This window comes from Heterodontus francisci, chromosome 17, assembly GCF_036365525.1.
Source record: "Heterodontus francisci isolate sHetFra1 chromosome 17, sHetFra1.hap1, whole genome shotgun sequence".
Classification (NCBI taxonomy): domain Eukaryota; kingdom Metazoa; phylum Chordata; class Chondrichthyes; order Heterodontiformes; family Heterodontidae; genus Heterodontus; species Heterodontus francisci.
Window position 1 is genome coordinate 23,068,404 of NC_090387.1, and position 11,447 is coordinate 23,079,850.

General features: G+C 42.5%; 1 protein-coding gene across 2 annotated transcripts in view; it reads right to left on the reverse strand.

Annotated features, from left to right (window-relative positions):
- Positions 1-7,002, reverse strand: part of usp10 (ubiquitin specific peptidase 10) — an 83,245-nt gene extending 76,243 nt beyond the window's left edge. For both annotated transcript variants that reach the window (XM_068049141.1, XM_068049140.1), the window contains exon 1: positions 6,894-7,002. In XM_068049141.1, coding sequence (XP_067905242.1) covers positions 6,894-6,914 — 21 coding nt within the window. In that variant the 5' untranslated portion in view covers positions 6,915-7,002. The remainder of the gene's footprint in view (positions 1-6,893) is intronic.
- Positions 7,003-11,447: the final 4,445 nt, after the last annotated feature.

Here is an 11,447-nt window from a genome sequence, read left to right on the forward strand (position 1 = left end):
CCAACCCAGGCAGGCATGATTAAAGTCTTTTTCCTTAAAGCTATAGCTGAAGTCATTTCAAACCAGTTTCAAATCGGAACAAATCCAAAGCACAAAAATTGGCCATTATTCAGCACTAAGCTTATTCAGGTTATAATGGGTAGCTGGTATAGAACAGCTGCAGTCAGATGGAACATAGTAGAGATTTGTTAAATCTAAACTAATTCGAAAGTGTCTGATGCAAACACGAACACTAAAATATACATCCTTTCTCTTAATGACGATGAAAATCAATATTGTTAAGCATTCTTTAAAATGCAATTCAATTGACAACATTAACAAACAGGAGGTTTGAAGATATATTTACATCTCAGAATTCTGATCTGATTGTTATATTTCACCTTCAACAACTGGCATGTTAATCTATTTGCTATTTTTAATATCCCCTTCAGATGTGGGTGACCCTGGCAAGGCCACATTATTACATATCCCTAGTTGTCTTGAAAAGGTGAGCTACCTTCATTTTGGAGCTTGATTTTGCAACTCACTGGCTTGCCAGGCATCTCAGCGGGTATTAAAAGTCAAGTACGAAGTGAGGAACAGGAGTCACATGCAGATCAGTGAGTAGGGATGATTTATGACAAATTCCACAGATTGTAATCATTTTTCTAGTTTCAAGCCCAAATAACCAGCTTGATTGAATTCAATTTCACAACTTGGCAAGATGGAATTCAAATTCATGACCTTTGCATTGCGAACTTAGTACCATAACCACTGTACTACCACAATCCAGCTGGTCCAAGGCCAGCTACCATGCGATACACTTGAGCCTTCTGTCTGTTGCAGTGTCACAGGCAGTCTATCAAATGGTGGCAAGGTGGGCCAGAGGAAAGTTTGTCCATTGGAAGTTATTTTAAATTGTCAGCCTTAGCTCAGACAGTGGTGAATATGCTATCACTTTAATCATATACTCGTCAAAGCTAGCCTAGTACCTAGCTTCCTAAAATGAGCACTGTGGTATCAGATGTCAAGACATCTTGATTGAAGATTTTTCTATAGGATGCCCCTCCCATGTATTAGGGAGTTTATCCAAAAGTAGTTAGGCCGTACTAACAAAGAAAACTCTTTCAATCCTCAATTAGTGCCAATTTAGCCAAGAGAAAGACCCACCTATACAGCAACTTGTATCTCAAATATATTTCATTCCAATGAATTACTTTGAAGTGCAGTGGCTTGTGTAAGCAAATAAAATTTTGTGCGCACCGAGACCTCTCAAACAGCAATGAGATCAATGGCTGGTTAATTTTTTTCGGAAAATGTTAGTTCAGTGAACAATCTTGGACAGGATACCTGAAAAACTCCCTGATCTCCTTCAAGTGAGATGCTGTTTGCCTGAACAAGCAAATAGGACCCAAATAATGTTACATTCGGAGAAATAAGGAAAATTATGGGAAAGAAAAATACTCCCAAACTTAGAACCCTAGCACTGAAGGTAGCCAATCAGCCCATCATGCTTGTGCCAGTTCTTTGAAAGACATATCCAAATATTAACCCATTCTTTCCCCACAGCACTGCAAATCTTTCCTTTTCAAGTATATATCCACTTTCCATTTGCAAGTTACTTCTGTGCCAAGTGACCCAATGCTACTCAAAGCTAAAGAAAAATATGCCATTTCTTAAAAATGCACATTCTGTAAAACAAAGTCATGGTGCAATTATGAATTTTAGCATACATGCAATTTAATAATTGTTCATGTCAGTTTTCATTATACATAATGCTTGCGAACATGAATTAGCTGTGAAAAGTAACAGGCACCACTATCAGACTGAAGTGAAAATACTGACATCCATACATTTATGCTGATGAGAACAGTAGTTAATTTATTTTGCAATTATTTTGAGTCAGAGTTATACAGCACAGAAACAGTCCCATTGTGTCCGTACTGACCATCAAGCACCAAACTATTTTACTCCCATTTTCCAGCACTTGGCCCGTAGTCTTGTCTGCTATGGCGTTTCAAGTGCTCATCTAAATACTACTTAAATGTTGTGAGGGTTCCTGCCTCTACCACCTCTTCAGACAGTGCGTTCCAGATTCCATTCGCCCTCAGGGTGAAAGAAATTGTCCTCAAATCCCCTCTAAACCTCCTGCCCCTTACCTTACATCAATGCCCCCTGGTTATTGACCCCTCTGCTAAGGGAAAAAGTTTATCTAACCTATCGATGCTCCTCATAATTTTGTAAATGGTTTGCACAGTGGATACAAGGGAAGGACCAGGTTTTAATGCAATTACTGCTGATCCCCCTACAAGTAGCCAAAAATATTTAGCTGGGCTCCTATGCAGGTAAACTTCTGCCAGCAGAAGTGGCTAACTTTTGTGTGAACTGGAAAACAAAAGAAGCCTGAAATTATGTAGAGTAAAACATGAACAAAGGCAGCAGCAAATATCAGGAGAAGATCCCTGACACTGATGTTTACTTCCAGCACCAACATTGTGTCTCCCTCTCACCCACAAATTAACAATTGTGCAAAGTTCCAGTTCTGTGCAAAACATACCTCAATTAATTCACATTCAACTTATTTGGCTTGATAACTGGCCTGTGAGTGAGGTGTTAACTAAAGACCATACAGTTAAGACTGACCAAAATTTACATCAACTCCAGCTGCTATGGTGGAGCCTACAATGCAATTTAGCATATATTTGGTGACAGGTTTAGACGGTAATCAAAGCAACCATGGCACCAGGTTAGCAGTACACTGACTCCACCTGAAAAAGTTGTTTGCTTTCTGAATTCAACTCAATGCAAATAAAATCAAAGCACCAGGAGCTTGAACACATTGTGAATATTGTATAGTCCAAGTCAGACTCTGAAAAGGCCTAGACAAACATTTCAAACACACCATCTTCAACAGTTATGTTATGGAATTAGCAAATAAACAATTTAATCACTATTCAGCAATATGTAGTTTTCTCCCCTCATGATGGTGCTCACATCAAGTTCAAGGAAATACTGTTTAATTTTGACAGGATAAACATTACAGCAATTAAGGCATTCACAGCAGGTGAATATATACTTGACTTTTACTATATTACTAAATTGTTGACAAGCATGAATAATAACCAGATAGAAAATGTACAGAATTGGGCACCTTCAGCAATTTGCTCAAATAGCCACCCAATGGTGAAACCTTAAACTACATTGTATGAGTTGACATTTCAAAATTGGAAATGTTGGCACAGCAATTTACAACAGTAAGTATTGACAGATGCATGTCAAAAAAATCATAACAGGAAGATCTTTGGACAGGACGTGTCCATTCTACCCATGATGTTTCATAAACTATAGTTATAACTTGCAAGCAACATTTAAGCCCCTGGGATTAAAGGGGCAGTGGTATTCTGGATACAAAATTGGCTAAGAGACAGAAAGCAGCAAATAGTGAACAGTTGTTTTTCAGACTGGAGGGAACTGTACAGTGGTATCCCCTAGGGCTCGGTATTAGGACCACTGCTCTTTTTGATTCATAAATAAATGCTCTGAAATTGGGTATACTTGACAGAATTTCAAAGTTCTCTCAAACAATAATCCAAGTACTTAAATGCATTCATCATCATTCGTGTTTTATAAATTTGAGTGTGAAATAAAGATTGGGACATACACATGGGAATCAGGGACAAGCTGAAATAGAAAGCAAACTTTAAAAAAACCAACAGAATTATCAAAGTCAAAATTTGACTTTCTACAAATGCAAAATGAGTTTTTCAGGGCCAAAGAGGTTGTTCAGCTGTAGTTATGACTTAGTAATCCATTAAAAGCCCAATTACACCTCATTCAATGAGTAACTTTTGCGCTTTAACAGCAACGCTGCAGCGTAGAAGGGGAAGTTCATTCAGTTCAAGAGATTCCTAAAGATTGCCGTCTGCAGGGACTTCAACAGCACATCCTGTGGAAGGGCAAGGAATTAGCAACAGCAACTTCTGAATTTCCACTTTAACTGCGTATGTGCAGGCGTCAGAAGCTGCTGTCAGTTTCACAGTTGTAATGATGGCTTTATCCTGCAATATTATATTTAATCTTGTTTTTACACTTACAAATATAAAGACAAAACAATTTCCTAATTAAGGTATGCTTATTTCACCCCCACCCAAAGCAAACCACTAATAAAGCAAGAAAATAATTCAGACATTTAACACATAACACTCAACATCTATATTCTTGCCCTATCTGTTATAGCATTTTCACACAAAGTATTAAAGTGGAGGAGTAGCATTAACGGTGCAGGATTGTGACCTTTCATCACCTGATGAAAGGTCACAGACCTGAAACGTTAACTCTGCTTCTTTCTCCACCGATGCAACCTGACCTGCTGAGTATTTACAGCACTTTGTTTTTATTTCAGATTTCCAGCAACTGCAGTATTTTGCTTTTATATTAAAGTGGAGGGTTTGGCACTTATCCAATTTCTGGCATTAACTTGCTTTGAATATAGCAGTAGCCTTAGGTTACTGTAATGTCATAAATTATCTGCTGCTGGCTAAAATAGGACGAAACTAGAAACGGTAGTGCCAATCTAGAAAGCATTTTTGTCATAAAATAGGTTTTGCTGATTAAAAGTCATGCGTGTTTAAATTAGAGCCCAAGACCAATTTAAGGTTTTACATGATGCATTCCAACCAGCAAGTCTGAAGAAAGGTCACTGACCCGAAACGTTAACTCTGCTTCTCTTTCCACAGATGCTGCCAGACCTGCTGAGTGGTTCCGGCATTTCTTGTTTTTAAGTCCAACTGACTGCTGTGGTAGCAATCTTTTGCAATGTCGGTTTAAGACAAATTTGCTTTTCAGTATGCAAAAAACAATCCCCAACGCATCTTAGATGCTGTATAAATGTAAAAGGATTATTGTTGTAACATGCGTTGGTTTTCAAAGTACCACCACTGTGGAGTTTCAATTTCCATTTAGCATTTTAGTTTTGGCAATAAAAACAAAACTGGGCAAAAATTGAAAGAACTTTCAATAAAAATATTAATTGGAAAGCATTTTCATGACTGCAGAAATCAATGATACCATATTGTGGATGTTATTTTGGGAGATTTTCTTTATAAGTGCTACAAGGCATACCAAAACCTCAACTGTTGCATTCTCAAGCATAAGTATTTTTTAAAAAGCAACTGATATTGATAAGTGGTGAGAACTATTAGTGATACTCCCTTTGCAAATTTTCCATAATCTAATTTTAGCCCTTTTTACAGCTGAAAATCCATATTGATTGCACATTGGTCACTGATTAACAGTAAAAATTAATTTAAATTTTAAAAAGCAACATATCCAATTTAAAGTCTAAAATTGAGTTACTCCCAGTGATTTACGTCAAGCTGATGTAATCAAGCCCCAATCCATCACCTCACCAATTCTCAGTCATCCCTCGCCCCCACGAATCCTAATCTCCAATAAAAGTAATTTTCTGTATATAAAACCTAGTGCATACATGGACTTGTAATGTTGAAAGTGAGAAATTGAATTAAGTTGACAATTTTGAATATATTCACCATAAAAAGTTTCTCTTAATTCATTTTTTTAGCATTGAATTGACAATATTTAATGTCAGGTTTCATTTTATAAATATAAATATAGTGCATGAACTGAAATATCAGAAAGTCAGCATACCTCCAGTTGAATTTCAGTTCAGAACTTTCTTACACAATAATGAATAGGATCTTTATGAAACCTTTCAGTTGACTACAAATTAACTTGAAATAAAAACAAAAAGCTCAAAATAAGCCCAGTTTAAAAGGTTCACTAACAACCAATAAGCTTTGCTGAGTTAGCGTTTTTCTAAATGTACAGTTGAAAGTGAGAAATTGAATTAAGTTGACAATTTTGAATATATTCGCCATAAAAAGTTTCTCTTAATTCATTTTTTGAGCATTGAATTGACAATATTTAATGTCAGGTTTCATTTTAATATAAATAAAGTTTATACATTAGTGATGCTGATGATTACAATTTACATATTAAACCTTTTAATGTATTGGACATTTTTTGCCAACACTAATTTGATTTCTTCGGAAAAAACGTTGCACGAATCAGAACTAGCTCAACACTGTTACCAAACTTCCTAGATGTTAAAGAAGTGTATAACACACACACACGATTAGACAACATATTATTTGTAGTGTGTAATAAATTAGATTTAAAAATAATGTACGATGGATGTACTATAGCACTGAGACATAACTAAGGTATTTCGTTCACACCACGTGCAAAACAGAACCCCCAAATGTCGGAATCCATTTTGACCATTCTTCACTATTAGAGATACATGTTCAGAGACACAAACACAAATGGATCCTGATGTTTTTGTTTCATTGGCGTGCAATGATAAAACCATGCATCGTCCCTGCCGTCCTAGTGCATGCCCGAATTCTTTCCAATTAAATTCCACGGGGCACTCGGTTGATCTGCGGCACACACAGCACAAGCTGGAATGAATCATCATGCGCCCCTCCCCCACCCTCCCCTTATCTCTTCCAATGTTTTCTTGTTGAACCGAACATTTTGGAACGCAGCCGAAATATATAAAATGGCCTGCAACAGGGCCGCGGCGCATTTCAGATAAGTAAGAGTGGAACGTAACGAACCAGGACGGGCGTGTGTTGTTATACCTATGTATATTTCTTTCGGATAGGCAGAAACTACAGCATCGTGTGGGCCCAAGGCTAAAACTCTGCGACTGAAGGGAGTCAGGCTGAAGAAAATACCCCGGGGCCTAAACCTGAACCTCATGGATTTTTTTTTAACTCATCCTCAAGAGAAAGAAAGTCTCTCATCTTTCCCGACGGCCGAGTTGTTTATTTTCCACTTGGGTTTACGCTTTTCCATGACGCGGGACTGCCATGCCTGTCTTTCCTTACCTTTATATTGTTACTAGCCATTTTGCTGCTTTTGAATGAGATAACTCATGCTTCCCCGTTTGCCGCCATGTTGTCTGCTACGCGAGAGCCGAAGCGCCTGCGCAGTGGGCGCCCGGCCGCTCTCCTCCCCCCCCGCCCCCACCCGCAGCTCTCCGGTTGGTCGGCAGCGCGGAGCTCTTTGTTTTCCAATTGGCTACTCTACGAACTGTGTTGTTCTGTTAATGGTCCGTAGGTATCCAACAGCGCGGACTCCGATTGGGCAATTATCGCGCTTCTGGAGACATTCTACTCGACGATTGGTCGGCTCCCGCCGCTGTTTATCTATTCGCCTTTCCCATTGGTCAAATTGCAGAAATTCTTGCAACCTGGGTGGGGGGCGGGGAAACGGTTCATGTCTTTTGAAATAACTTTTTTTTCTCAAAATATACTTTATTCATAAAAATCTGTAAAAAAAAAATACATTACAAACCAGTTCCAATTTGACATTCCAGAAAGTGCAGAAGAAATCAGTTTCCTTCCATACAGAAAGTGAGTTGCCTCACAACCTTCGCTATTCCATTTTACATGCAATGTACATTTGCAATTTACAGCATACAGCCCGAGAGGTTTTCCATGGGTTCCAGCACCTCGGTATACTATGGCGAGAGGATCTTACACCTTTCCCTATTGAGCCTTTGAAGCAGCTGCCCCAAGCTTTAGTGTGTCCCTCAGCACATAATCCTGGACCTTGGAATGTGCCAGTCTGTAACACTCGGTCGTGGACAACTCTTTGCTCTGGAAGAACAGCAGGTTTCGGGCAGACCAAAGTGCGTCTTTCACCGAGTTGATGGTCCTCCAGCAACAGTTGATGTTTATCTGGGTGTGCTTCCATGGGAACAGCTCGTAGCGCACAGAGTCCTGTGTAACAGAGCTGCCCAGGATGAACCTTGACAAAAACCAATGCATCTCTTTCCACACCAACTTTGCAAAGGCATATTCCAGAAGGAGGTGGGCAACAGTCTCTTCCCCACCTAAGCCACCTCGAGGGCAGTGTGCAGAGGCGGTGATATTCTGGGCATGCAAGAAGGATCTTGATGGGGAGGGCCCTTCTCACCACCAGCCAAGCTACATCTTGGTGCTTGTTTGAAAATTCTGCTGATGAGGCATTCTGTCAAATGACTTTGGTAATCTGTTCAGGGAACCATCCGACAAGATCCTTCTTCTGCTTCTTCTTTGGCCTCCTTGTCTCGAGAGACAATGGGTAAGTGCCTGGAGGTGGTCAGTGGTTTGTGCAGCAGCGACTGGAGTGGCTATAAAGGCCAATTCCAGAGTGAGAGACTCTCCCACAGATGCTGCAGATAAAATTGGTTGTCGGGGCTGTTACGCAGTTGGCTCTCCCCTTGCGCTTCTGTCTTTTTTCCTGCCAACTGCTAAGTCTCTTCGACTCGCCACGCTTTAGCCCCGCCTTTATGGTTGCCCGCCAGCTCTGGCGATCGCTGGCAACTGACTCCCACGACTTGTGATCAATGTCACAGGACTTCATGTCACGTTTGCAGACGTCTTTAAAGCGGAACCGTGGACAGCCGGTGGGTCTGGTACCAGTGACGAGCTCGCTGTACAATGTGTCCTTGGGGATCCTGCCATCTTCCATGTGGCTCACATGGCCAAGCCATCTCAGGCGCCGCTGGCTTAGTAGTGTGTATAAGCTGGGGATGTTGGCCGCCTCGAGGACTTCTGTGTTGGAGATACGGTCCTGCCACCTGATGCCAAGGATTCTCCGGAGGCAGCGAAGATGGAATGAATTGAGACATCGCTCTTGGCTGACGTACGTTGTCCAGGCCTTGGTGCCGTAGAGCAAGGTACTGAGGACACAGGCTTGATACACTTGGACTTTTGTGTTCTGTGTCAGTGCGCCATTTTCCCACACACTCTTGGCCAGTCTGGACATCGCAGAGGAAGCCTTTCCCATGCGCTTGTTTAATTCTGCATCGAGTGACAGGTTACTGGTGCTAGTTGAGCCTAGGTAGGTGAACTCTTGAACCACTTCCAGAGTGTGGTCACCGATATTGATAGATGGGGCATTTCTGACGTCCTGTCCCATGATGTTCATTTTCTTGAGGCTGATGGTTAGGTCAAATTCATTGCAGGCAGCCACGAACTTGTCGATGAGTCTCTGCAGACACATCTTCAGTGTGAGATGTTAATGCAACATCGTCAGCAAAGAGGAGTTCCCTGATGAGGACTTTCCGTACTTTGGTCTTCACTTTTAGGCGGGCAAGGTTGACCAACCTGCCACCTGATCTTGTGTGGAGGAAAATTCCTTCTTCTGAGGACTTGAATGAATGTGAGAGCAACAGGGAGAAGAAGATCCCAAACATTGTAGGTGCGAGAACACAGCCCTGTTTCACGCCACTCAGGATTGGAAAGGGGTCTAATGAGGTGCCGCTATGCTGAATTGTGCCTTTCATATTGTCATAGAATGAGGTGATGATACTTAGTAGCTTTGGTGGGCATCCAATCTTTTCTAGTAGTCTGAAGAGACTACTTCTGCTGACGAGGTCAAAGGCTTTGGTGAGATCAATAAAAGCAACGTAGAGGGGCATCTGTTGTTCACGGCATTTCTCCTGTAGCTGGCGAAGGGAGAACAGCATGTCAATGGTGGATCTCTCTGCACGAAAGCCACACTGTACCTCAGGATAGACACGCTCAGCCAGCTTCTGGAGCCTGTTTAAAGCGACACGAGCGAAGACTTTCCCCACTATGCTGAGCAGGGAGATTCCTTTTCGTGTAGGGCTTTGAGGACATTCTGTGCAGACCGCTGCCTGATGGATTGGTGGTCCAAGGTGTTTTCTCGGCACAAACTTTTCCACGAAGGGTAGGTGGTACGGCACGGTCCAACTAAATGGAGCGTTCCACGGCAATGTGGCCAGACCTATCCTTCGTAACACTGGGGACAGATAGAATCTCAGCACGTAGACTCATTTGGTGTTTGGGATTCTACGCACAGCTTGATGCAGCCGCACACAAAAGTGGCCAACAGGATGAGGGCGACGTTGGGCACATTTTTCCCCCTTTATCTAGAGGTTTGAACATTGTGTCCTTGCAGACACAGTCTATTTTCGATCTCCAGATAAAGCGGAAGATGGCTCGAGTGATCGTCACAGAGCAAGAGTGGGGTATGGGCGAGACCTGCGCCACATACCGTAAAAACATGAGCACCTCGCAACTGATGATCAGGTTCTTATCCACAATGGAGAGGGAATGCTGCTCCCACATGCTCAGTTTATGTTTTACCATGGCTATATGTTCCTTCCAGGTTTTTGCGCACGCCCCAGCCCCTCTGAACCATATTCCCAGCACCTTCAGGTAGTCTGACCTGACGGTAAAGGGAACAAAGGATCGGTCAGCCCAATTCCAAAAGAACATGGCCTCGCTTGCCGTGATTTACTTTGGCTCCCGAGGCCAGTTTGAACTAGTCACAGATGCTCATCAGCCTGTGAACGGACAGCGGATCCATGCAGAAGATGGCGACATCATCCATGTATAGGGAGGCTTTGACCTGAGTGCCTTTGCTGCCTGGTGTTGTCACTCCTCTTATGCCCGCATCCCGGCAAATGGACTCAGCGAAGGGTTCGATACAGAAAACGAACAAGACCAGGGACAGAGGACAGCTCTGTTTGACTCCAGATTTGATTGGGAAACTTTCTGATTCCCACCCATTGATTGAGACTGTGCTACTGCTGTTTGTGTAGAGCAGTTGCATCCAATTGAGGATTCCCTCCCCAAACCCCATTTTGGAGAGCACATCCATCATGTATGGGTGCGATATCCTGTCAAAAGTCTTCTCCTGATCCAAGCTGATGAGACAGGTGTCCACCCCCCCCCATGTCCCGTACATAGGCGATCGTATCCCTGAGTAGCGCGAGACTATCAGAGATCTTCCTGCCGGGTACAGTACAGGTCTAATCGGGGTGAATCACCAACTCCAGAGCAGACTTGACCCGACTGGTAATGACTTTGGACAGAATCTTGTAGTCTACATTAAGCAGTGAGATGGGCCGCCAATTTCTGATTTCTGCCCTCTCCCCCTTCCGCTTGTGGATGAGGGTGATGATGCCTTTCCTCATGGATTCTGGCATGCTGCGGCCAACAGCATACTCGCGTACACATCCAGCAGGTCTAGGCCGATCCAGTCCCACAGAGTCAAATACAACTCGGCCTGTAAGCCGTTGTTTCTGGGATATTTACTTGTCTCGAAGGACCTGACGGCCTTTGAAAGTTTGTCCAGGGTTGGCGGTTTGTCCAGACTCTCCCGCATTCTGTCATCTAAGACCTCCGTGATAGATGACAGGAAGGAGGGGAAGGCCGTACTTCACGTCGTACAGCCCAGCATAAAAGGATTTGCTAATCCTTAGTATGTCAGACTGCGATGACGTCACAGAGCCGTCCTCTTCCTTCGGGCTGCTGATCACAGAGCTCTCTCTGTGTACCTTTTGGAAAAAGAAATGCGAGCACATCTCATCCTGCTCAACGGAGTGGACTCTGGACTGGAAGATGATCTTGGAGGCCTTCACG